This window comes from Podarcis melisellensis (assembly GCF_964234715.1).
Source record: "Podarcis melisellensis genome assembly, chromosome: 1".
NCBI lineage: Eukaryota > Metazoa > Chordata > Lepidosauria > Squamata > Lacertidae > Podarcis > Podarcis melisellensis.
Window position 1 is genome coordinate 15172148 of NC_138528.1, and position 27931 is coordinate 15200078.

A 27931-nucleotide genomic window follows, 5' to 3' on the forward strand; every position below is an offset into this window, starting at 1 on the left:
ATCCCAGCTGCTGCTCTGATGGCTACTTTTATAGTTTATTGCTTGGCTTTTAGAGTGAGGTGTTAGAAGGGATCAGAAAAGGCTGGTTGCAGGTTCGTGGATGGGGAACCTCAGGCCTGGAAACCAAATGTGGCCCTCCATACTTTTCCATCCGGCTCTCGGGACCCTCCCCAGGCCACACACGACCTCAACAGTTTTTCTTTGCACCTTCACTGAGTACTTTTGCCAGGCTGAGGTGTGTTCCTCAAAGACTGGTTGTGCTTTTTCTTTTGCTTGGCTCAGGTGAAGGACAGAAAGAGTGGCATGTAAGGGCATGAAAAGCAGCACACTACAAACATGAAACTCACATTTGTTGCTCTGCCTACTCTTGCTCCTGGCCCCACCCACCCCTGGTACATAGCCTATGAAAGGATGTCCAGAATGAAACTGCCCTTCTTTTAGTCTTTTTGAAGTCTCTGCTAGGTCACTGGTCTGTTAAGATTAGTGCCGCAATCTACAACACCAAGCTGCATTGCAAAGACCTCTGAATGATCCACTGTGGGAGAAAAGGCTAGCACAGGGTGCAGTGTTTGGGTACAAAAGTGGGTAAAGGTAAAGGGATCCCTGACCATTAGGCCCAGTCGTGACCGACTCTGGGGTTGTGGTGCTCATCTCGCTTTATTGGCTGAGGGAGCCGGCGTACAGCTTCCGGGTCATGTGGCCAGCAGGACTAAGCCACTTCTGGCGAACCAGAGCAGCGCACGGAAACGCTGTTTACCTTCCCGCCGGAGTGGTACCTATTTATCTACTTGCACTTGACATGCTTTCAAACTGCTTGGTTGGCAGGAGTAAGGACCGAGCAACGGGAGCTCACCCTGTTGCGGAGATTTGAACCGCCGACCTTCTGATTGGCAAGACCTAGGCTCAGTGGTTTAACCCACAGCGCCACCCGCGTCCCTCTACAAAAGAGGGTGCAAGTATAAAAAACCCCAGAAAGGCCAAGCTTTGGGCTTATGCCAAAGTCTGCTAGTCAGTCTCACAGCGCTTTAAGAAAGGGCCCTGACTGACTCCAGCTACAAAAGCTGAGGCCGCTAAACATACCGAGGGTTGCGGTATTGTTTAGGACAGCGTTTCCCAAACTTGGGTCCCCAGCTATTTTGGAGTACAACACCCATCATCCCCAGCTAGCAAGACCAGTGGACAGGGAAGATGGGACCTGTTAGTCCCAAAACAGCTGGAGACCCAGGTTTGGGAAACACTGGTTTAAGGATTTTCATTGGGGAATCTTGTTTATGGAAGTTTTTAATGTCTGACGCTGTATTGTTTTTAATATTCGGTTGGAAGCCACCCAGAGTGGCTGGGGAAACCCAGCCAGATGGGTGGGGCATAAATAATAAATTATTTATTATTTATTATTATTGCTGTAATTGGTATTATTATATTTTTGCATTTTTTTTTCGATCTTATGATGATCTTTTTGGAACCTGCCCCATTTGGTTGCATACTTTTTCGATGTGCTTTATTTACTGTTTACAACTACTTTTGTTACATTCGCAATTGTGTGAAACTTTTCATGTTGTAAGCCGCCCTGTGCCTGGTCTTAACTATGGAAAGGCGGCCGACAAATAAAATGAGGTTGATCATTTCCATCATTATGTTCTGATTTCCCAGTGCCATTGCACCTCCAAAGGAATCAACCCAAAATTCCCTGCTCTCAAGCCATTCTGTCCATAATCTCTACTGGCTACATTCTGCCTGGAACTACCTTATAGCAAAGTGATACATACTAGGTCTCGCTTCCTTCTAGGTATGTCACAAAACCCATTATACATCCTTGATGCCGTGGGTATAACGACTTTGCACTCATCTCCCATTGAAAGGAAGCACTGAGACTGCACTCACTTTGCCATCTATCTGTCCACCCTTGGCATGTCTCTCCCATGGCTGAAATTTAGAGCGCAAGATCCTCCTAAGTCACTTTTTGGCTCATGTTCCTTTGTAAAGTACCATACAAACATGGCTGGTGCTATCTTGGTGAGCTGATGTGACTAATTCTGCCATCGTCCTCATAACAGTACCGAATGCCACAAGAATGCACTTTTAAGCAGGCCCTGGAAAAGTCATTTCTTCCCAAGAACCTTTCAAGCACAGCAACCATATTTATGCCTTTGGAGTGGCTTGTTCATTCTTTGCTAGTTGCTGAAAATCAATAAGACTTCACATGGAGAAGAAAGCCCTGCATCTTGCTGACTGAAAGGTCGTCTTTGTTGGTTGAAATACGTAAAACCTGGTAGTCAAAGACCCTCAACTGTGAAACAATCAAAGGCGCAATTAATTACAGGCTTCTTTACATATTGACTCAGTTCAGACAAACCTCCAAATCATCATTCGAGGGATTCCTCCACTCATCTTACGTACCTTTCTCCCACAGTATAAATCCTAACCGTCGTTTTCCTTCAGTCAATAATGGTGAACCCTTCCTCTCTCTGCAGTGCTGCAGTTTAGTGCTAACCATAGTTTGTCATAATGTTCCCAATCAAGAAACTGTGGCTTGAAGTCTGAAATGAGTTTGGAGAGCAAGAGCTATCCAGATTTCGACTTCATGGCAAACTATGGTAAAATGGGAAAAACAAAACCACACAGGCAAAAGGATTGTGTGAGCTTGGGGCTCATTTCCAAAGCTCCAAATCATAAAGCAGAGCCAGGGATAAGGAACATGTGGCTGGGGCTAACGCGAGCTGAAAATCCGACAACATGCAGAGGGTCAGAGGTATCCGTACCATGAAGTCATTGTCCCCCCACCCTACTCTACATCATTGGCTAAACGTCTGCCTGTACGTTACCAGTAGGAGGTGGGAGAACTCAGTATGGGATTGCCATTCTGAGTAACAGGCCCACACCTAGCTCTGCCCTTAGACAACAAAACGTAATTACAGTGGTACCTCGGGTTAAGAACTTACCGTATTTTTTGCTCTATAAGAGTCACTTTTCCCCTCCTAAAAAGTAAGGGGAAATGTGTGTGCGTCTTATGGAGTGAATGCAGGCTGCGCGGCTATCCCAGAAGCCAGAACAGCAAGAGGAATCGCTGCTTTCACTGCGTAGCGATCCCGCTTGCTGTCCTGGCTTCTGAGATTCAGAATATTTTTTTCTTGTTTTCCTCCTCCAAAAACTAGGTGCGTCTTGTGGTCTGGTGCATCTTAAAGAGCGAAAAATACGGTAATTCGTTCTGGAGGTCTGTTCTTTTTTAATATATATATATATATATATTAACAATTTCAACATATCAAAATGTATCATATTCATTACCCCCCTTTTTTCCCACCTCCCCATCAAACCCTCCCCCCCGAGACTTCCCTCAGCTCCTCTCTCTGATATCGCCACACATATTATTCTCTGCATCTTATAAAATTGTATAAATCCTTGTATTATCTGTCTACTATATTAACAGTCAATAAATTTGTGTATGTTTATTCAAAACCTGCCAAGGAGTCCAGTTCATTTTGTTGTCTTTTTAAGTAATTTGTAAAAAGTTCCTATTCTTCTTTGAATGTGAGGTCCGTTCTTAAGCTGAAACTGTTCTTAACCTGAGGTACCACTTTAGCTAATGGGGCCTCCCGCTGCCGCCGCCGAACAATTTCTGTTCTCATCCTGAAGTAAAGTTCTTAACCTGAGGTACTACTTCTGGGTTAGCGGAGTCTGTAACCTGAAGCGTCTGTAACCCAAGATACCACTGTTATTATTTTTAAGAACTGGTGGTAAAATAGTTAAAGAACAGGGATTAAGCTGGAAGACTTGGTGGGGCGGGGGAGTTACAGCTGTTACTTCTGCTAATTAACAGCACACAGCTTTTAGTGTGACCCGTAATCTCCAGAGAATATAAATATAAAACACTTCTGTTCTTTTTTTCTTTTTTTTAAACCCTCAAGGAAAAGCAAGAATGCAGAGATTTGGGGGAGAGGGAGTCCCTTTTTTGTACATTCTTTCCCCTAGTCGATAAAGCAAATTTATGCAAGAGCTGAGTTAAAATGCAATTAAAACCGATACAAAACACTCCTGCGCTTTTGCCATCTTAATTTGGTTCCACCCACAACTTCTATATAAACAGATCTAGACTTAGAAACCTTGCTGTGATCTTTTTGTACATGAATATTTTGATGGATGTGTTTTGGCAATCTGAAACCTCTTTCCAGGCCAAGAAAGGTGGATATGGGATTCCATATCACAGTGTTGTCGTCGCTGGTGTTTCACGGCAGTGGAATAATAAAATCCCCTCGCTCCATACACCAGTATAAGGAGGGCCTGATCTCGCTCTCAGTCTGTGAATTTCCTGCATATTACAGGCAAAAATAATAACCTGACCATTTAGACTGCCAGACACTCCCATCTTTATGAGATTAGTGACTTACCAGTTGTAGGTAAGTCTTCATTTCTTGTGTGTGTGTGTACACAGCACTTTTCTTTTCTTGAAAAACTTATTCATGAATGTTAACACCATCAAGGGCAAAGCAACAACAGTGGAATGGGGTGCACTTGAGTAGCCCTTTATGATATACGTAAATATTTATCTGACAAGTTCCCTGTCGAATCTGATTCTATTAGGATGAAACACTAGTCTCCATTTTAGAAGTATATCCCGGAGTGTTCATCTTATGTCCTTTAATTTGCATTCTCCACTGTGCTGCTTTAATGCAGCTGAGTAGAATCTCTCTTCCTCAGTAGCTGCTTTCGACATTTTGAAGGGTAGCTTTCATTCTTATCTCTGCATTTTTGCAACCTGTTTTTTGTTTGATTGTTTTTCTTACGGTATAAATGTAAAAAAAGGGGAGTTCCCAGCCCATCATCTTTTCCCCTGTTAGAATCTCGTGCCCCAAGTCTCCATCCCTCCTCCCTATCAGTGCTTCACACTTATCAATTGTGTAGTTCATGAACAAAGTGGGGGGAAATAAACACGAAGTCCAAAAACTCAGCTCTTGCAACTCAGCCCTCCCATCCCCGGACTCTAAAGATCCCTGCGCCTTCCCCAACTGGAAAATCCACTTGAGATCATCCAAACCCAACACGGATCGCAGCACTCACACTTGCTTCCGAAGCCAAGGCTCTCACGCCTTTGCACTTAGGCCTCAATGATGCCTCACCATTTGCTGAATCCGGTGAAATGTTTTTCCGTGGAAACTGAAAGCCTGCTCAAACAAGACTTTGTCTTCAACCGTCCATTCGTCTGGGAAGGGGGTGAAGTTGGGCAGGTCAGCCAGAGACTTCTCAATATTGTGCTTGTGCCAAAATAGCATCCCCAGGGCCTGGAGGAAGGAAGAGAGAGGTAACATGGATCAATGCACCAAAAAGTGGACCCACAACCAAAGGGAAACAACCGTCACCCGGGCAATTTTCATGTAAAAACCAACACTTCTACCCTTGGTTTAAAAGACCAACACTTCTACCCTTGGTTTAGTTCCTAGGTTTTAGGGCTTGGGCTGTGTTCAGATCCTTTCTGATAACCTTCTGGCAGGCTCACCGCTTTCTTACCATAAAGAGAACACAGATGTTCTGGAAGTGAAAAGCTGGCCTTGCATCCATTCCTTCCCAGTTGACTAAAGAGGCACACAGTCTCTGTTTCTGTCTGCCTCCCTCATACACACACACACACACACACACACAGAGAGAGAGAGAGAGAGAGAGAGAGAGAGAGAGAGAGGAGACCACAACACATGCTAATCTTGAAACGATCCATTCACAGTCAAGTCCCTGAGCAGTTTCCACAAGACTTCTAAAATCTTTACACCGCTTGGTATCTTTCTCAGAACTGAACTGATTTTGTTTATGTGCTGTTCTTTTAAGCTGCTTTCATATTTCTAACTTTTTTATATATCCAATCATAGATTAACTATTCCTATATAATTTAAGATGTATTATATCGTAAATTGCTTCGGGGGTGCCTTGTGGGAAGAAAGGAGGGGCTGTTTTTATTTTTATTATGTATTTTGTGGTTTTATTCTGTGAACCGCCCTGAGACCTCCGGGTATAATAATAATAATAATAATAATAATAATAATAATAATAATAATAATAATAATAGCAGACCACACATATGGGCTACTGATCATGCAGATGGAGTGCAATGTACAAACCACACCTTTAATTTTGTTTTGAACATCTTTGGGCATTCCCTAAGACCAGGCTTCCTCAACCTTGGCCCTCCAGATGTTTTTGGCCTACAACTCCCATGATCCCTAGCTAGCAGGACCAGTAGTCAGGGATGATGGGAATTGTAGTCTCAAAACATCTGAAGGGCTGAGATTGAGGAAGCCTGCTCTAGGCCATGAGGAGCAGCGCTCCTGAAGAGCAAATGAACTTCAGATGAAGTCCTCAGATCTGGTGGTCATGGCTGTACTGTCACAGAATGAGCCGGAGATTCGGCTTCTCTCTCATTCCTTCATTCATTATTTTCCTTTCGCCACCAGGGTGGGTTACAGCAATTTCAAAAGGCAATATTAAAAACCCATTTAAAACAAATTGCTTTCAAGAGAATAGGATGGGTGGCGGCTTCAGAGAGCAGTTAAAACTTTGCAGTTCTCCCATCCCACCCCTCTCTCGTTGGCCCCTGCAGTCCACCCTGACACTCTTACAGGAAACCCAGCCAGATGGGCAGGATATATATGTATGTATGTATATATATATAATTATATTATTGTTGTTGTTATGATGGCCGCTGTGGCCTCTTCCACCCGCTTTCTTGTTCGCTGGTCTTCATTGCTTAGCTGGCCACTTGATAAGTTTGCCTTTGCATTGTAGTGAGCAGTGCCCCCTATCAGGGACCATGTGAACTACAGCGTGATGACATCTCTACAGATATATGTATATATATATCCGTGTGTTATATATGTATATTGTTCAAATGCAGAGTAAAAAAAATTGTGTCTTCATCATAAAACAAAAGCCACACAATGAAGGTCCCAGATGAACCTCTCTGGAGAGCGAGTTCCATAACTTAGGGTCAGCTAACAAAGATTGTCCTCTCCTGGGCCACCCCCTGCTTCCAAACTTCTGAGGGTGGATGAACTACCAAAAGGGCCCCTACTGCTGGCTTTAATGTCCGAGACAGTATGTAGGTATATGCTCAGGTGTTTGTTTCTTAGTTAGCTAAGACAAAAGCCATTCAAGATCACCATGATACATTTGGGAAGGGTGGCACAAAGAATGTCTGGAAAGCCCATCTTACTAAATTCTCTTGTACAGAAGAGCGCCAAAGTTGAAGGCACAGCATCACTTCTGAACCCCACCAAGTTGCATCTGCTACACGACCCAGTCTTTCCTTCTATTTCCTCCACAGCAAACATTTCAGAAAGGACCAACTATCTCACGGTCATAGTTTTAAAAAACGGTTAATTTGCCAGCACTGTCTCCTCAAGTAAAATTATTATCCCCTCCATCTGTTGGTTAAAATGCCCTCTTAATTCTCTGCAAGTTATATATAGATCACATACCTCTTGGCCAAAACATTTTGACTCAGGTTATTCAAAGTGAAAGCACTAACTTTGATACTGGGATTTCCCTTTCCCCGAGCCCATTTTGCAATGCAAATTGTTATTATAATTTTTTTCAAAAAAGTTTTTCTTTATTGGTAGAAAAGTCACATTGCTCCACATTGGTCAGCACACGCAAGACCCTGCTGCTCAGTTCTGCGTCATCATGCACTCATTGCTCAATATCTAGGGAGTTTTCTTTCTTGGAATTCCCTTCAACATGACTCACTGTGAAAATAACCTTTTTTTACATGAAAGAGTAGTTTCTTCCTTTCCGCCCCTTTCTAACCTCTCAGCAAGGACGGTGCCTCGTCGAATAATGGAATAACCAAAGCTTAAAGTTATGCATTTCTCTACTTGTATCATTCAAGAGCTAAGCAGATCCTATTCGCCGCCTTCTCCAAATCTACAGTGGTGCCTCGCAAGACGAAATTAATTCGTTCCGCAAGTCTCTTCGTCTTGCGAGTTTTTCGTCTTGCGATGCACGGTTTTCCATAGGAATGCATTGAAAATCAATTAATGCGTTCCTATGGAAACCGCCTTCCCCCGACCTCTTCTGGCGGGCGGCATTTTAAAATCGCCCGGGACAGCGGAGGACTTCTCCGCTGTCCGGGGCGATTTAAAAGCCCCTGGGAAGGCAGGCAGGGGGGACAAAGGCTTTCTCGCCCCGCCGCTCGGCTTCGGGACATCGTTCTGATGCCGGGCGGCGGGGGGAGGCTTTCCCGCCCCGCCGCCGGGCTTCGGGACATCGTTCCGATGCCGGGCGGCGGGGGGAGGCTTTCCCGCCCGGCCGCCCGGCTTCGGGACATCGTTCCGATGCCGGGCGGCGGGGGGAGGCGTTCCTGCCCCGCCGCCCGGCATCGGGACGATGCCCCGAAGCCGGGCGGCTGGGGGAGGCGTTCCTGCCCCGCCGCCCGGCATCGGGACGATGCCCCGAAGCCGGGCGGCGGGGGGAGGCTTTCCCGCCCGGCCGCCCGGCTTCGGGACATCGTTCCGATGCCGGGCGGCGGGGGGAGGCTTTGCTCCCCACCGCCAGCATTTAAAAAAAGGTCCCCGAGATTTCCCTATGGGCTTTCGTCTTGCGATGCAAGCCCATAGGGAAAATCGTCTAGCGAAGCGTCGCAAAAACCGAAAAACCCTTTCGTCTTGCGGGTTTTTCGTCTTGCGAGGCATTCGTCTTGCGGGGCACCACTGTACCTTAGTTCCATGAGTCATAATGCTCCAGTGGTTTCCAATTTAGGCTGTGCACACGCCATTTAGGCTGTGTACACGCGGGTGGCGCTGTGGGTTAAACCACAGAGCCTAGGAATTGCCGATCAGAAGGTCGGTGGTTCGAATCCCCACGACAGGGTAAGCTCCCGTTGCTCGGTCCCAGCTCCTGCCAACCTAGCAGTTCGAAAGCATGTCAAAGTGCAAGTAGATAAATAGGGAAGGTAAACGGCGTTTCCGTGCGCTGCTCTGGTTCGCCAGAAGCGGCTTAGTCATGCTGGCCACATGACCTGGAAGCTGTACGCCGGCTCCCTCGGCCAATAAAGCGAGATGAGCGCCGCAACCCCAGAGTCGGTCACGACTGGACCTAATGGTCAGGGGTCCCTTTACCCTTTTCCTTTTTACACGCCATACATTTAAAGAACATGGCTTTCTCCCAAAAGAATCCTGGGAATTGTAGCTTGTTCGGAGAGCTGGAGCTTGTAACTTCTGTGAGGGGTAAACTATAATTCCCGGGATTCTTTTGGGAAGGTCATAGAATCCTAGAACTATAGAGCTGGAAGGGACCCCGAGAGTCATCTAGTCCACCCCCTGCAATGCAACCATCCTTGGGTGGGCTCGAACCAACAACCTTCTGGTTAATAGCCAGATGCACTGACCCATCGCACCTCAGCCTTGGGGTGGTGTTCTTAAGGCTCCATCCATACACGCCGTACATTTAGATAGATCTAGGAAATGGGTACACAGGGAAGAAGACAGGCACCCAGATGCTTACTATGATAATTTCAACTGGCCAGAAGAGATACAGAAAAGGATGAATGAATTTTCTCTCTCATCTGCTACCCTTTAGGTTCAAAACTAAACGGAAACATGTGTAATTAAAACAATCACATATCCACATCCACTTCTATTCTCTCATTCTTTTGTCAATTTCTGGTGTCGGTTTTAGACTGGACAGGAAACAGCTTTACGATTTCTCGCGTTTATATCCCAGAGCATATATCCTACACATGTTATCCTCACAACAACCTTGGGAGGTACATGAAGCTGAGAGTAAGCGAGTGAGTTTTGTGGCTCAGTGGGGATTAGAACCATGAACTCTCAGGTCCTAGTCCAATACTCTAACCACGACACCACACTGGCTTCCTAGAGTACTTCTGCTGTGGGCAGCTATATAAATTAGGTAGGTAAATAAATTTGGGGAAAGCAAAGCGTATTTTCCTTGAAGCTTGCATTCGTTTCACTGTGAATTGTTTTTATTTGGGGTTTTAATCTGTTGTAAACTGCATTGAGATTTTTTTCTTTAAAACATAAAGCGGTATAGATATTATTATTATTATTATTATTATTATTATTATTATTATTATTATTAGCAAAAAAAGTTCCTAGACATTTTGTTGTGGCAACCGTAACCTAGATTTAAGGCGCCATAGGGCTTATACATCTAAGTTTCTAACTATCCTTCACAATTTATGGCCACACACATTCTTCTGAACACCAGAAGAGGTCTTCTGTTTAGCTCTTTATGTGCATTTTCCTGCTCCTAAACCATCTTAAGAGTTTGTAGAGAAGCTGTGCCAGTGAATGTTCTTCTTGGCAATTTAGAAACAAAGGCTAAGATCACCTGTCCAGGCAGGCATCTAGCGGGTTTAGGTTTCATGACGTCACTTACTGGTCTTGTGTGTTTTGCTGTCTGTCCTTTTGTATTGTGGTTTGTTTTTTTTAAGGTATTAGCCTTTGTTGTTTGTTTGGTATATACATTTTGAGCAAGACTTTAATGTTTCCAGCCAGCCTGACCTTTTACGGAGAGGCAAGATAGTAAATGTGCTTGTTTATACATAAATACACCCAAGAATGGCAGATAAGGATCATGTCAAATGCATCTACATGGGTATGGCTTCCTCCTTGCCTGCCCACCCCACCCCACCCCACAAACCTTATTTTGGTTAGAAACAGGAGTAAAACATCCCCAGAGTGGTTTTTAAAAATTAAGATGTGTAGGCTAAGAAATGGAAACGATAACAAAATCCAACGTACTGGGAATGATTAGTAAAATATCCGCTTATTCCAGACATCAAAAAATTACCGTATTTTTTCGCCCTATAGGACGCACTTTTTCCCCTCCAAAAATGAAGGGGAAATCTGGGTGCGTCCTATGGGGCGAATGCAGGCTTTCACTGAAGCTTGGAGAAGAGACTTATGTAAACCACCTTGAGCTCCTTGGAGGAAAGGTGGGGTATTAATGCAATCAATCAATCAATCAATCAATCAATCAATAATACTGGAAATGAATCTTCTCTTTAGAGAAAGTCATCATTTGGTTAATAGGACACTGTAATTTTTTGAATTGTTTTCAGTACCTGCTCCATGTTGTAGCCGTGCTTTTCTTTGGCAATAGCGATGTATTCATCCACTGGGGAGAGAGAGAGGGAGGGAGAAAGAGAATTAGATATTGAGCAACAAAAGCTTCGGAAAAGCACAATATTCCCCTCCGTGCTCCCCTCCGTGCAGAAAAGACGATGCATACTTCTGATCCTCTGAATGCAAGCCAGAAAATAAGTTATCAAAACTGCCTATCTATTATTATGACTTATCACTTATAAAGCACCTACAATTTGCTGAGCACCACACAGGGATTAAAAACAACAAGAGAGTCCCGGCCCACAGGTTTACAATTGGAAAGGCTCAGAACAAAAAACAAAAAAAAGGGCTGGGCAGGGAAAACTGGATGGGAAGATAAATTATTGAAGTTGCTTAAGCACAATTTACATGCTACGTTTTGCGTGCAGGGCACTCGCCCTTCTATGCTGCAGCGAGGCCACGCTCCTTGCCCTAATGCTACTGTCAGGAGTTCAGCGTACACTTGAGTAGGACCCTGGAAGACACATGCCCGACTGGCATGTTCTCTCCCTCCTGGTCGATCGTTCGGGAGCTTCACAAGCTTTCTTCAGCCCGAAAAACACAGCGACTGATGCCAACCGACACCAGCACACTTAGGGATCCGCAGAGTCTTCGCAGCATACGTGTGGCAGACCTCAGCAACTCAGCATTTTGGCTAATCTACTTCATTTACATATAAACACACATGGAGCACTGCACCATGGCTCCCTCTCTCTCAAGCAGATAAAGAACAAAGGACAACAGTCCCACTTCACAGAACACAGTAACACAAACAACCTGTCTCCATCACTTCCCACTCTGTGGAGTCAAAACATATACCGTCATGTGATAGACAACAATCCCATGACTTCAGTCATGGAGCAGGAATTCTAACAGCCACATGGGCGATAGACCCACCAGCTGAGCACGGCCCTCTGCAATGGAACCCCCGTGTAAAAGCAGCTTCTCACACGACGGAGCCCCTCAATTCCTTGGGGTTCCTGTTCTCCCTGGGCCCCTACATGTGAGCTACGGTTTTCAGGAAACTGCATTGCCAGGGGATAGAGCAAGCATTTCCCTATTCTGGCTTGAAAGCATGGGTGCCTGCTGCCAGTGGCAGAGTGTATGCCCATGCTGCCTGGGGGCAAGCAAGGGGGCGGGGTGCTGAGGGCAAACTCTTTGTACTATAGTTCAGGGTTAGGAGAGGGGCAGGGAAGCTGCTCTCTGCTCTCCACCTGACCCAGTGGTGGAGGCAGAGCTTTTGTGGCCAGGGGCATCTCGCCATGGCCAAAGTGCGATGCTCTCCGCTGCCGAGTCAGAAGTGACGTGGTGGGAGAGCTGCTGCCACCTGGCGGGAGGTCTGCCACGGCTGAGGAGGGTGGGCAGCAGCGCTGCCACCCACTCGCCTGCTCTCTCTCCCCACCCCGATTAAACTTGCTTCGGGGGTACCAGGCACAAGCACCACAGTCAGGGCTCCGCTCCCTCTGGCACAGAGTCAGGCTCCGAAGGAGGAGCCTGCTGTGTGCACCCCCTCTCAAAATTGCGCCCGGAGCCACACACCTCTGCCCTCTGCACAAATGAATCTCGGCTGAACCCAGCAGGGACAAAGCTCTCTTCTCTTCCATTTCTTCAATCCCAGGGAGACCAGCAGTGTTTTCTGTCTGATGGGGAATGAGCAAGTAAACTCCCTGTTGTTGGACAGCCGAGGTTTTCCCCATGACAATACTTTCTTTCCTGGGAGGCAAACCTCCCTGGGCCTTGGGATATTGCATCCTGAGTGCATCACACACCAGAGCCCACGTGGTGAGCTTTGCGGAAACATGAATGTGCATAGGAAATGTCAAGTATTTCACCGTCAGGAACATAGCATGGCTGACCAGTCTCGTTTTCTTCTTATCAGTGGGCGTCTCTCTGCGCACAGACCTGCAGAAGCTGCCTTTCCTATGCTAAATCGACATTGTTGAGCGCTGCCTTTTTATGACTTGGTTCCTGAAGCAGCTAGAAAACCCTCTGAGGGTCACTGGCTAGGGGGGGCTAATGAGGTCACAAGAGGCAGGGCCAGTTTGCGATGGCTTCCTCCCCAATCCACTCCTTTCCAAAGATAACCGTGGACAGCTCAGCAGAAACTCTCAAAGGAACAACACTACGTAGGTGGTGCCAATTATGCATTACAGCAGCAATGTGGGAATGAAGCAGTTCCCATGCGGCTGCTTTAATTTACAACCACAGAAGGAAACGGCGCTTGCATTTTCTTGCACCATTTTATACCATCCTCTGCCCACCTACTCTCCACAGGGAATGATCCCAACGACATTTGGCATGTCGATATTGTTTACTATGCTTTTTAAAAAAACAACAACAACATGGTTTAATGTTGCCTGTGAAGCCTGTCAGGATGATCTGTGTACAGTGGTGCCTCGCTAGATGAAAAGAATTCGTTCCGCGAGTCTCTTCGTCTAGCGGTTTTTTCGTCTTGCGAAGCAAGCCCATTGACAGCTTAGCGGATTAGCGCTACAGCTGTCTAGCGGCTTCTAGCGATCAGCTGTTAAGCGGCTTATCAGCGGAACAGCTGATAAGCGGCTTAGCGGCTTAGGAAAAGGGCGGAAAAAGCGGGGGGGAAACCGTGGGGGGACGCAAGATTTTTTCGTCTTGCGAAGCAACCCCATAGGGAAATTCGCTTTGCGAAGCGCCTCCAAAACGGAAAACCCTTTCGTCTAGCGGGTTTTCCGTCTTGCTAGGCGTTCGTCTTGCGGGGCACCACTGTATTCTGAAAGGTGGGTTATATGTAATTGTAAGATTAAGTACAATAAGATGTCGAAAAGCACTTTACAATAGAAAATAAAACTGACCGTTGCAAAAAGCAACGAAGAACAACAGATAAAATAAAGAAGCTTGTAGCGTTTATACATACATGCACATTTTTAAATGTGTCGACTCTCTTGGCTTATTAGGGCAACCAAGGGATTTTATCGGGAGGGTCAAACAAAAACAGAATTTTTTAACACTTTGAAAGAAAGGGCTACTTTCTGGAAGGTTCCCCGAGAACAAACAAGGAAGACTTCCCCAGGGAGAGAGTTTCAAACCCCAAGGGCACACACAAGGCAGGCAAAAGTGCTAGAATCTGGCATACCCTCCTGGCCATTTACTTGGCGATATTGCTGCGGCCAGCAGAGCAAGATGCCATCTGAACGAAGCTTAGGCAACGTACTGTAGAGATCAAGTTGCAGAATCGCTATAATGCATTGCGGATCAGGTTGCGGAATTTCCGGCTTTTCTAAAACGAACACAGAGAAAGCAGAGATAGAGAGAAGCTCCCCTCCGTCTCGCCTAACACTAGAATTCGTGGACATCAATGGGACAGGTAAAAGAAAGCATTTATTTACGCGCCCCATAGTTAAAATGAAGAGATTCATTCCCACAAGAGGCGGTGATGGCCGCCAACTTGGGTGGCTTTGCAAGAGGGTTAGACAAATTCATACTATCAATGGCTATTGCCCTGATTTTCTACCTCTGCTGTGAATTCTGGTTGCTGGAAACCACAGAAGGGGAGAGGACTATTGCGTTTGGGTCCTGCTTGTGGGATCCTCATAGGGATCTAGTTGGTCACAGGATGTTTGGTGAGACAGGCCACTGGCCTCATCCAGCCAGGGTTCTTCTTATGCCACACGCTAACCACCCCCGGGTTTAAATGCCTTTTCTCTCTATTCCATTCATTTCTCTGTACCTCCCTGCTCCAGAAACTCAGTCCTTAAAGGCTCCAATATGTATATGGCAGGTTTCCATCATTAGCCACCCTTCTCTTGAGTACAGCACAGCTGCCATTAACTGGCTTTTAGCATGAAGCAAAGTCCACCTTCCAGATAACATTTTAACCCCCCCCCCACTCCCCGGAAGATCAATAAAAAGCAGGACAGATAAAAAGTTCTCTCTTACAAATTAGCCTCTTAACGTCCTAATGTCTGCAGCAATTAAAGCCAGGGTTTTTACTGTCCATTAAAAGCCCCTCTCCTCGCTGCCAATTCAACTTAAGGGTATAAAAGGGATGGGGGGGAGTATCCTACAGCAATAGCACCTTTAAAAGCAGCTGGAGTGACCTCTCTCTGTGTGTGTGCCATTTCAGAAATAAAAAGCAAAACTTGGTCACTGTGGCCAGTGGAGTGGATTAAACATCAGTCCAAAGTTGAGGCTGAGCATGTGAATAAGATTTTAATAGAGAAAACGAAAGCAGTTTCCCAGAACCGAAAGACGGCACACCCCAGGGGGAAAGAGGGACTGTGATCTATTGTTTCATTACCTTGAGAAATTATTGATAGCAGATGAGAAGTGTTTTGTTCGGCCTGCTTCACATTCCGCAGGCACAAGCCCCAAACGCTCGCCGCTCTTAGCTTCCGCGAATAATCGTAGTAGGGAGTTTGCACTGGGATAAACCTTTTCTCTCCAAAGCAGAAAAAAGGAGGCAGGGGTCGAGAGGGGACAGGCTGTGCGTGAGTTGCCGACATGGTGCACTCCAGATGTTGCTGGAATCCACCAACGCAGCCACAGCAGCGCAATGACTCAAGGGTGGCAAAGGCTTGAGTTCAGTAACATCTGGAGGGTACCATAGAGAAGGTGCACACATGTGGGGAAGCTCAGGTGTGTTTAAGTGGCACTTGTTATCTCTTGGAGCCAGGGTGGTCTTGAGCAAATGTGACGCAGGGGTGCAAATATCCACCCAGCGCCCCCAAATTACCACGGATAGTGGGGGGCGCAAAGCTGCGCACTGCCAGCCATCGGGGCAATGCAACTATCCCCCATGCCGCTGCGGGAGAGCAATCCCCGCAGAGGCTTGGGAGGGAAGCTGCGCCCCACCAACCATATAGTTCTCCTGCAGAGGTTTGGGAGGCAAGCTACACACCTGCCAGCCATATGGTTGGCGGGGCATAGCTGGCGGGCGCACAGGGAAAGGGGAGGCCGCCGGCAAAGCCATGCAGCTCCCCCACTCGCTGGGGTGCCCCTGAGAGGCCAGCACCCTGGCATGACGCACCACTAAGCCCTATGGGAAAGACAGCTCTGCTCGGAGCAGACACGTCAACACAGCGGTCACATGGAAACTACCCCTTTTTGATGGCGGGTGCAGCGTGCCCTATATGGCCTAGGACCCTCGTACCTACGGGACTGCCTCTCCTGGTATGCAAAACGGAGGACCTTACGGTCTTCAAACACAAACATCTTGGAGGTCCCGGGCCACAGGGAGGTTAGGCTGGCCTCCTGGGCTCAGGCTGCACAGAAAAGGCATTATGGTTCCTGAAATTCCTTCCGGTTGTGCACATACAATATATCTGATAGAATTCTACAGGACATGTGGCTAGTGTGTGAAAACAGCTTAGATCCAATGATCCCCATGCATGCGCCTCCAGATGGTGGAGATGTCAGGAGCCATCCTGGTGCCTAAGCATCTTCACTTGGTCACAATAAATGGATGGTCTTGGGCCAATCACCAATGCTCAGTCTCTCAGGGTTTTAACGAGGATAATAGAGTGGCTGAGGAAACCCAGCCAGATGGGCACAGTATAAATAATATATGATGGTGATGTTGTTGTTGATGATGATGAGGGGAACGATGCATGCAAGTACCTCACCTTGAGCTCCTTGGAGGAAAGATGGGACAATAATGCGATAATAAACCAAATAATTTAACAGAACATTTTTTGTGGGGTCTGCGCATAGAAGACGCTGGGCTTTCTTGTTTCTGATTTTGTTCGGTTGGGTCCGAATAAAGAATAACCAAGCTTCTCGTTGTCTTCCTAATTCACACTTGAGGAGCTATTTTGCCATGTCCTCCAGGAACAGGAGAGAGTGCTAGCCTCGGACATCAATCAAGAAACTGAAGAACTTAATGTATCCTGAATGGGGCACGAGAGTTGCCTGGGAATGTTCAGGGGGAACGGAATGCTAACTGACCACTGGAGGGGGAGAAGGGAAGCTCTGCAGGGATTGGAGTGACTTGAATCCAGAACAGAAGCGCTCCACACTGGGAATGTTTTGTTATAGGGTCCCCCATGTCTTTTTATGAACATCCCTTTGTTATTTTCCTAATTCATCAGATTTTATGGGATAGCGTTACTGGCTTTATTCACTAACTCATTTGTTTATATATTGCTTCCCATTACCGTACATTTATGTAATTCGTGTACTTCTCTTCCTGCAACATTCATTCCCTCTTTTCATTGCCTTGCCTTGCCTGAACACAGGTACAAGGTCTAGTTATCTCACGATCCTAGCCAGCACTGATACCAAATAAGAACACTTAAGGGACAGAGAACAGGCAACATCTTTACGACCCTTTTTTATGGTATTTATATATCACTCCTCCAAAGATCAAGCCTGCTTGTAACACACACACAAACAAATAAAACACAAAATAAAACAAACCACCGGCAATATAGAATACAACAGCAGCAGTACTAGTCTTCAACAGCTAGCCTGGAAATATTAGAGCTGCCTTAAAAAGTCAAGATTCCCAGTCCATATGGCCTACGACTGTCTACACCAGTATTTCTCAAAATGGGGTCTCCAGAGGTTTTTTTGGGACTACAACTCCCATCATCCCTTGCTAGCAAGACCAATGCTCAGGGAGGATGGGACCTGTAGTCCGAAAACAGTTGGAGTTTGGGAAACACAGGTCTACATAACCCTCCTCCTGCATGGTGACTGCCAGATGATGTTGAACTCCAACTGACATCAGCTCCATCCTCCATGGCCAGTGGTCAGGGATGGTTGGAGTCCAAGAACCCAGGATCTCAAGGCTGTTCATTCCATTAGGATTCCGCTCAACACTCTTTTCTCATGGTGTTCTGGAAGCAAGCATCAGTTACGTTTTGTTCCGAGTTGTTTTTGCTTATTTGTTTGCTTTTTGTAATTAGTTGCCATCATGCTAAATATTTTTGTAATATACAGTGGTACCTCGGGTTACATACGCTTCAGGTTACATACGCTTCAGGTTACAGACTCTGCTAACTCAGAAATAGTGCTTCAGGTTAAGAACTTTGCTTCAGGATGAGAACAGAAATTGTGCTCTGGTGGCGCGGCGGCAGCAGGAGGCCCCATTAGCTAAAGTGGTGCTTCAGGTTAAGAACAGTTTCAGGTTAAGAACGGACCTCCGGAATGAATTAAGTACTTAACCCGAGGTACCACTGCAATAGACTTGTATCATTGGAAGGGATCTGAGGCTCATCTAGTCCAACCCCCTGCAATGAAGGAATCTCCACTAAAGCATCCATGAGAGGTTGGTCATCCAAGCTCTGCTTAAAAACCTCTAAGAAGGAGTCCTTTCCACTGTGGAACAGTTCGTACTGTCAGAAAGTTATTCCTGAAGTTTAGTTGGAATCTCCTTTCTTGTAACTTGAATCGTCATTTTAATTTTGGTAAGAGATTTCTAATCTGAGATACTAAGGTGGTTCTCGGAGAGGCGGCTGAAAAGCTGTTTAAGAAACCTTGGGAGTAAATAATACAAAATGCAGGTGGGATTTCGTGTGAAGTCAACCCTAACCAATCTTAAGCACAAGCTCAATAAATTAGCCCTTTAGTGAACTGTGCATAAGCAAGATGAGCTCTTCTTGTTGAAAGAGGAGCTAAAATCTTTTAGGTCACCAGAATGAGGGTTAGTCTACGCATGCAGCGTGTGAACTGGTAGAGTCCTGAGCTGCTAGAACAGACTCTACCAGTTCTTGCTGCAGGCGTTCTTCTGGGTGTTCCTGAAAATCTATAGGAAAGTGTCCTAGGCCACCTGCTCTAGATAGTCCAACATCCTTCCTCAAACTGATGCTCTACAGACATTCTGGACTACAGTTTCCATCAGCTTCAACTAGCATGGCAACGGATGATGGGAGTCCTAGTTCATTCTCCTTCTTCTTCAAGACATTCACACCTCATTGGTTCTGCATCTGTCAACCAGGCCTGAGACTCCAGCCAAACTGACGCTGTGCAGGTCTACCCCTCAGTGATAGGCCAGAGCTCATTTATTAGTGTTACACTAAGGATGAACATCTTTTTTCACTCTAATCTTTTTAGCTCATTATGTTAATTATGAAAAATGGAAAGCCTAAGTAACCATCAGCAATTGAGATTAATTAAGGAATAATCAGTAATTTCTCATAAACACAAGTCCCCACTAATTTAAAAAGCTATTATATACTGCAAGTGCTAGCGATAGAACTGGTGGCATACAGACCAATATCCAAGAGGGAGTTGTGCTAAAACAAAAACTAGAGTAACAGACAACATAAATGCACCTTGCTTTTCCTCTGAGAGCTGGCATTCTCACAGGAATTTCCAAACTATTCCTCTGCAGTGTGGTGGAGCTGAATTGAGGGTTCTTTTGGCCATTGACTTGGTGGGAATGTTGCCCCATAGCAGAAGTACTCTAGGAAGGCAGTGTGGCGCAGTGGTTAGAGTGTTGGACTAGGACCTGGGGGATTAGAATCCCCACTCCGCCATGAAGCTCACAGGCTGGCCTTGGGCCAGTCGCAGCCTCTTAACCTACCTCACAGGGTTGTTGTAGGGATTAACTGAGAGGAGCTGGGTAAACCATTTACTCCTTGGAGTAAATGCAATAAATAAGCTCTTCTGCTTGCCTTCTTGAGAAAGCTGGAGGGGCCAGCCAGATGGAGATGTCAGTCAGCAACCTGGCATCTAGAGATCTCCATGTGGTTGCAAATGGACATTTGACTGTTGCAAAACGTGCCCGGGGAATTTCTACAGTTGCCATATTTCAAAAGGTGAAAATCCAGACACAAAAGCTGTTCAGCCTTTTTTTGTTTGTTTTGCAAAATCTCAAGGGGAAAAAATGAAGTTATTGAGCTACAGTGGTACCTTGGTTTAAGAACAGCTTAGTTTATGAACAACTTGGAATAAGAACGCTGCAAACCCGGAAGTAGGCGTTTTGGTTTGTGAACTTTGCCTTGGAAGCAGAACATGTTTTGCTTCCTGTTGAGTGTGTTCCATTTGTAAATTGAGTCCTCCACTGCTATGGGAAAGCACGCCTTGGTTAAAGAACGCTTTGGTTTAAGAACGGACTTCTGGAACGGATTAAGTTCGTAAACCAAGGTACCACTGTATTTTGAAGGAAATTCGCCAAAATCTAGACTTCCGACATGGATTGCCATACGTCTGGATTTTCCCAGACATCTCAGTGATTTCTGCCTGGACACTGTTACCGACTCCTGTATGTCTAGGAAATTCTGGATGTATAGCAGCCCTAGAATTTCTAACACTGGGGCAAAAGTTTCATAACAGGACTGTTGTGCCTTTGCTCCTGCTTAATGTTATGTGAATGATGCAAATGTGCAATGTATTAATATGGAGCAAACACTTATAGATGCATACTTCAAGAATCTCAGGAACAGACCAGAGGAGAAGGCCCATGCCCCAGTGGTAGATCGACTGCTTAGCACACAGAAGGTGCCAGATTCAATCCTTACCACTTCCAAGTAGGGCTGGTAATCTGCTCTGCCTGAAACCTTGGAATGAGTCAGTGTAGATAATACTCTGTGTGTACATCAGCTTCCTATGTTCCTATGACCTAAAATAAGTTAAGATAGGAAGGTGCTTTCACATACACAACACAGAAGAGTTTGGATTTGATATCCCGCCTTTCACTCCCCTTCAGGAGTCTCCAAGCGGCTAACATTCTCCTTTCCCTTCCTCCCCCACAACAAACACTCTGTGAGGTGAGTGGGGCTGAGAGACTTCAGAGAGTCAGAGACTAGCCCAAGGTCACCCAGCAGCTGCATGTGGAGGAGCGGAGACGCGAACCCGGTTCCCCAGATTACGAGACTACCGCTCTTAACCACTACACCACACTCTCTCCTCTCTTTTTGGCTCTGCAAACACGATGCAAGTCCCTTCAATGATTTCATGCATGTGTCAGGTTTTTTCTTTTATTAATGAATCGGTAATGTGTGTGGGTTTAGCTTTCACGCGAGACCTGCAGACTGCCAAGCCAGCTCCCGTCGGCTGATTCAGTTGCACGCTCATTCATAAAAAGCGCATGGCAGTGTGTGTGCAGACACATGAGTCACCCCATACCTAGAAAAGCAAAACGTGGTGAGCGGTTCTGCATTTTAGTGAAGGCATCTGGCGAGGAAATCTTATTTACTCAATTCATGTGTCACTTGCCACTCATTAGTCGTTCGCCACGCAAGAAGTCTCCAAGAAACTTAATAACGTAAGAGTAGCATGCAGGACCGTGGGACGCGGGTGGTTAAACCACAGAGCCTAGGGCTTGCTGATCAGAAGGTCGGCGGTTTGAATCCCCGCAATGGGGTGAGCTCCCGTTCCTCGGTCCCTGCTCCTTCCAACCTAGCAGTTCGAAAGCACGTCAAAGTGCAAGTAGATAAATAGGTATCGCTCCGGCGGGAAGGTAAACGGCGTTTCCGTGCGCTGCTCTGGTTCGCCAGAAGCGGCTTAGTCCTGCTGGCCACATGACCTGGAAGCTGTACACCGGCTGCCTCGGCCAATAAAGCGAGATGAGCACCACAACCCCAGAGTCGGCCACGACTGGACCTAATGGTCAGGGGTCCCTTTACCTTTACCTGGAGGATCAGGCCAGTAGTCCATCTAAGTCCAGCATCCTGCTCTCACAGTGGCCAACCAAATACCTCTGGGAAGCCTGACAGCGGGACCTGAGAACAGCCCTCCCCCCACCGCCACCCCCAACCCCCACCACCCACCCCATGGCTTCCAGCAACTGCTCTTCAGCCTCCAACTTACAAAAATTTAAGTGCATTGAGAATAACATAAAATAAAAAGAACAACGCATCACAATAAAAGCCATACAATAACCCATAAAACGGACACAGTAAATGCTAGGCATCCTTTATGGAACAGGGGGCAGAGAGAGACATATCCAGACCTATTAATTACTAGCCAGCCACATGTGCTTCCTTCAAGTACGGAGAGCCCAAATCTATGCAGAAATCTGGGGGAGGGGGGTTCATCAATGCCATCTCTCAACCTGCCCCACCCACTGTGGATCTCTGAATCTTGCTTTCTGACCTAGCATCCCATCAGCCATAGCTGCTGCTGCTGCAGAAAGAAGAGGGAGACTACCTTCCCACATTATCCAAGAGAGATCCATAGGGAGCAGAGCACAAAAGAGAGAGCAAGAAACCCCAAAAGTTAGGTGGCCGCGGCAGGCTTAATTCACCATTACGTGACAAGGTACTGCAAAAGGAGGCTCTGCAACACCTTGCCTGTTACGTGCCAAAATGCACTGAGAGAACAGGGTTGAGTTGAGGACACGGCAGCGGTTTCAACAGCACCCCCGTATTTAGTATGCTCGGTGCAGGTTCTAGCATTGATCAAACAATGAGAGGCTAAGGCAGGGCAAGATTCCTCCGTCCTCGTCCTCCCCCATCTTCCAAAACCCATTATCATACAGAAGAGCCGGTGCAGATTGCTTGCATACAAATCTGAAGCATCTTCCGAGCTCCAGAACATGGTGACAGCCTAAAACAAACACCGGGAGCTGCGCTTTAGCTTTCCTTGAAAAAGGAAAGGAAGAAAAGAAGGACATCTGCGGTTAGCAGGTGGCTTTTTTGCTCCCAGTTCATCGGCAAAGCAACTCTGCCATCTTGTGGCGCATATGCGCATCCTTGCTCGTAAAGGTGCAGTGAGAGGGAAGAGGCCGAAAGCAAGCCTGTTTAAACAAGGCCTCTGCAACTTGCTTTTCTGTTTTTTTAGAATTACTATTATTAAAGATTTTCTTGATTAACAAAAGTGTGTGCAGTGTCTCTCTCTTGTATTTTTTTCCCCATGTAACATTTTTACTTGTGAGCTCCCAAGGTGAATGCAACTCCCCTGTTTGCTAAGCCCAGGTGGGTTTGCATAAACAGTGCCTTTTAATGACCCTCTGATGAGATGCTAAATCTATATAGCTAATGGGCTGGATTTGGCTTGCAAGTCTGTGATAATCTGACGATTTGAGGGACAGAGCCAATTTGCTCCAGTGAGTGCATTTGCAATTTCTAACTAAAGTTTTATGAAATTGTCAGGGCAGGTGGCATTGTATTTTCCAGAAAACCACCCTTAAGAGACCAAGATTGTGGTCCATCTTATTTACACAACTTTACCTTTACACCTGAACTGAGAATGGCTTTATATACTCAAATTCAGGAAAGCTTTTGCAGCTTCTCAGTCCATTCATTACATGAACTATTAAGCATTATAATATACAATCAAAGCATCTTAATAAAAAATCTGTATCAGCCACAATTGCTACCCATGTGAATCAATTCAGTTCAATCAATAATGTTTGTTTTTTGAAAAATACAAAATAAAAACATAGGTTTTCTCAGCAAATACTACCACCATCCAAATCACATAAAACTGAGTACCCATTTAACAGCAGTACATGATATTTTCTGTATAGCTATTTACTGGGGGTACTCAAAGGTACACAGTACCAGTAAACCCCCCCCCAATGTTAAAGTGTGGCAATACTGTAACAACTTATTGTTGAGTACTGGCACCTTTACTATTTACAGTGGTACCTCAGGTTACATACACTTCAGGTTACATACGCTTCAGGTTACATACTCCGCTAACCCAGAAATAGTGCTTCAGGTTATGAACTTTGCTTCAGGATGAGAATAGAAATCATGCTCTGGAGGCAGCGGGAGGCCCCATTAGCTAAAGTGGTGCTTCAGGTTAAGAACAGTTTCAGGTTAAGTACGGACCTCCGGAACGAATTAAGTACTTAACCTGAGGTACCACTGTATTTATTTTTATAATCATTGGTTGTATACAAATACAGAGACAAAATACGCAACAAAAGTTGAAGGACGAAAGATTGTAAACAATCCAGAAAACAATTAAGTGCAACAATACCTTTTATAAGTGTGTTATCATTTAAATGCTGGGAGAAGGCTTTGAAGAAACAGATTCAATGGAAAGAAGGGAACAGATTGTTTATTGCTTGGCTGATATTTTCCTGGACAACTTGCTTCCCCCCTCCCTTTTAGTAGAAAGAATGCAACAAGTCGGTTAATGCAGGCACCGTTTTAATTAAGATTACTGAACAGATCTTGCTGTTTGAATTCCTACTGCATAAATGTTCCTCAAAGAGCAAATGAAAAATGGGTGTTCATTTAGAGAATTAAGGATGCACACAGTCCAGCATGGCCAATGAACATGAATGATGGGAACTGGAAGATGCTACAGGGGCTACCCGTGAACTACCGTAATATCTTGAGTACTTAAATGAGTATCTGCACTGCTTCAAAACTGGGTTAAACAGACCAGTGGTCTAACTCAGTATCCCATGGATCCAAAACTCTCTCTACCATGATTTAATACTCCAGAAATTCATGTACCATAAACATTTACCATCATATATATTATATACCCCCGTCTTTCTCAGCCTGTGGCTCCTCTAGATAATAATAATAAAAATAAATTATTTATACCCCACCCTTCCTGGTTCAGAAAACCGGGCTCAGGGCAGCTAACAACAAATTTAAAACACTTAATTGTAATACAACATAGAAGCAGCATAAAATACAGTATAAAAACATGAATAACAATAAAATTCAAAGTTCAAAAATCAATTTGGGGGAAATCCATCCAATAAGCATTAGATAGTCACCAGGGCTAGCTGGCTGAATTAGTCCTACTTGGGCCAGCGAGGAGGCCAGGGGAGAATTAGCTGTGGGGTCTCAGAGCAGGTAATCTTCATAAAAGGGGAGGGGGAGGGAAGGGAAGGGAAATAAAAGTTCAGGCTGAATTTAAATTAAAGGCCAGGAGGAATAATAGCTCTGTCTTACAGGCCCGACAGAAGGAGGTTAAATCCTGAAGGGCCCTAGTTTCATAGACTACAACTCCCAGCATCCCCAGCCAGAGTGGCCAATGGCCAGGGATGATGGGCGTTGTAGTCCAATGTTGTCTGAAGGTTGTTGGGTAGAGGGAGGCTGTTAATACACAATTTTATACAAGTTCAAGGAATGCTGCCCCCCCCCATTTTTTTCACTTTCTTTGAATGTTGGGTATTAATGTCATACATCTTGTTTACTTATGTGCACATTTTAGAATATTGATCCTCATCAACAACAAGCCATGTTTCACACAGAAAAAAAGGTAGCAAAGCAAAAGAAAGAGAAGATATGAATTTCCAAAAAAAAATGAAACCCAAGTTAAGTGTTAAAAATGCTGTTGGGCCCCCGCTTCATAACACCGCTAAAATTGAAAGGTTCTGCACTTAGGCAGGAACAACCAACTGCACAAATATGAGATAGGGGAAGCCTGGCTTACTAGCAGTAAATGTGAAAAGGATCAAGGGGTCTTGGTGGACCACAAGCTGAACATGAGTCAACAGTGTGATGCAGCAGCCGCAAAAAAGAAAAGAAAAAGCTAAGGCTATTCTAGCAGTGTTTCCCAACCTTGTGCCTCCAGCTGTTTTGGAACTACAACTCCCATCATCCCTGACTAGCAAGACCAGTGGCAAGGGATGATGGGAATTGTAGTCCAAAAACAGCTGGAGGCACAAGGTTGGGAAACACCGGATCAAGGGAAATAATACAGTGGTACCTCTGGATGCAAACGGGATCCGTTCCGGAGCCCCATTCGCATCCTGAAGGAAATGTAAGACGTGACTGTGCGTCTATACGGGTGTGAATCGCGTTTCGCCGCTTCCGCTCATGCGCGTGACGTCATTTTGAGCGTCTGTGCATGCGCGAGTGGCAAAACCCGGAAGTAACACGCTCCATTACTTCTGGGTCACCGCGGAGCACAACCCGAAAATATTTAAGCTGAAGCGTATTCATCCCAAGGTATGACTGTAGTACCACAGCTGGAATACTGTGTCCAATTCTGGGCACCACAATTTAAGGATATTGACAAATTGGAATGTGTGCAGAGGAGGGCAACCAAGATGGTCAAGGGTCGGGAAACCAAGCTTAATGGGGAATGGTTAAAGGAGCTGGGTATGTTTAGTCTGGAAAAGATGAGACTGAGAGGAGATATGATAGCCGTCTTCAAATATCTTAAGTGCTGTCACAAGGAGGATGGAGCAAGCCTGTTTTCTCCTGCTCTGGAGGGCAAGACTCAAACCAATGGCTTCAAATTACAAGAAAGAAGATTCCAACAAAACATGAGGAAGAACTTCCTAAAAGTTAAGAGCTGTTCTGACAGTGAAAATGACTCCCTCAGAATGTGGTGGACTCTCCCTTCCTTGGGAGGTTTTTAAACAGAGGTCGAATGGCCATCTGCCAGGGATGCTTTAGCATGGCAGGGGGTTGGACTAAATGACCCCCAGGGTGCCTTCCAACACTATGATTCTAAGAAATCTCAGAGTGAAGAGGCATGACTCAGTGGATCTGCTCTGCATGCAAAAGGATCCCTATGTTCAATTTCTGGGTAAGTAACCAAACAGTTAAACCCCTGTGTTGCAAACAATTATCAGTAATATCCCAGGCAACCCGATGACCAAGTACAACAATGCAATATCAATATAAACTCTTTATATAATCTATACGGAACATTGAACAATATGAAAAACCAAATAAACAGAAATCTTATAAATCTCTAAAGTCACAAAATGTGCACTCTTGATGGATTCTCTTGAAAACATAGAATCTGAGTTATTGTAAGTTACCATGTATATGCAGGTCATCGTTTCAATAATTCATTTGCAGTTTATGAAGCATTTTTGCATCCTTCTGCTGTGCTGAAGAATAATTCTACAAAACAGTGGGTATATCCGGAATCACTGTTCACTATGTCTGTTTGTGGAGCTCTCTGGCAGCCTTGGACATCATAAAACAAAGCTTTACGGCTTGTTTTCATCAGATAAGAATCTGACCCATTGCTTCTTTCAGAGACTTGCATAGTCTACAAAGACTTTCAGAGACTTATAAGACTTATGTTTATTTGGTTCTATGTTTTCAAGAGAATCCATCAAGAGTGCACATTTTGTGACTTTAGAGATTTATAAGATTTCTGTTTATTTGGTTCTTCATATTGTTCAATTTCTGGTTAAGGCTGGGGAATACCCCATCCGAAAACCCTGGGCCGCTTTGCTGCCAGTCAGCTCAGACAATACAGAAGCAAATGGACCAATACGCTAACTTCTTATGTACACACAGAATTCTAAGCACACCATTTCCTCAATTCCATACACAGGCCTGTGATTAAAACCAAAATATCTTTTACTAATACTGCTCAGATCCACACACACACACACCCTCACCAGTCCAGTCCAGTTTTCCCAGTTCCGTTATCAAAAGCTGAACGGGGCCTCTAAGAATAATGCTGTTTCCATCCTTAGGCATGGCAACTTCTGCCACCCACCCACACACACACTCTCTCTCTCTCTCTCTCTCCCTCCCTCCCTCCCTCCCTCCCTCCCTCTATCTATCTCATAAAAGTTTTACACAAGAGCCCAGCTTCATAAATAGTTCACATTGTGCAAGTCCATTATTCCACTACAGGGCGTAGGTTTTTGCATTGCACTCAGGCACACATGCAAAGGGTGAATACGCACGGACTTGCCATCAGATTAAGAGGCATTAAGAGGGCTACTGATAATGAAGCCTATTGCAAGGGAGAGGGATCACCATGGAGTCTTACCGCTGAAGCAGCAAAAGTAGAGGCCTATTCGACTTCTTGCTGCCCTCTAGGAGAATGGCAAGCAGGAAAGGAAAGTAATGCCCTTCTTCGCTGAAAGTTAAAAGGGGCACAAATGGGGAGGAGGGGCTGGCATGGTGCAGTGATTAAATAAACTGTGCTCTCAGTCAGGAAGTCCTCCACTGAAATCTTTCCTCCTCCTCCTCCTCCTCCATCTTAAACTCACTAGCCTTGGCCCCATCTGT

The 27931-nt window shown here is 45.5% G+C and overlaps 1 protein-coding gene and 1 long non-coding RNA gene across 3 annotated transcripts in view; both read right to left on the minus strand.

Moving 5' to 3' along the window:
* Positions 1-27931, minus strand: part of RCOR1 (REST corepressor 1) — a 137878-nt gene that overhangs the window by 45177 nt on the left and 64770 nt on the right. For both annotated transcript variants that reach the window (XM_081913148.1, XM_081913147.1), the window contains exons 4-5: positions 11069-11121; positions 5115-5276 (exon numbers count right to left, since the gene is read on the minus strand). In XM_081913148.1, the coding sequence (XP_081769274.1) occupies positions 5115-5276; positions 11069-11121 (215 nt within the window). The remainder of the gene's footprint in view (positions 1-5114; positions 5277-11068; positions 11122-27931) is intronic.
* Positions 20991-27928, minus strand: LOC309373379. Its single transcript, XR_014170008.1, has 2 exons — positions 27690-27928; positions 20991-21152 (listed from the first exon to the last, which is right to left on the minus strand). It is a non-coding gene; the product is annotated as an uncharacterized lncRNA (long non-coding RNA).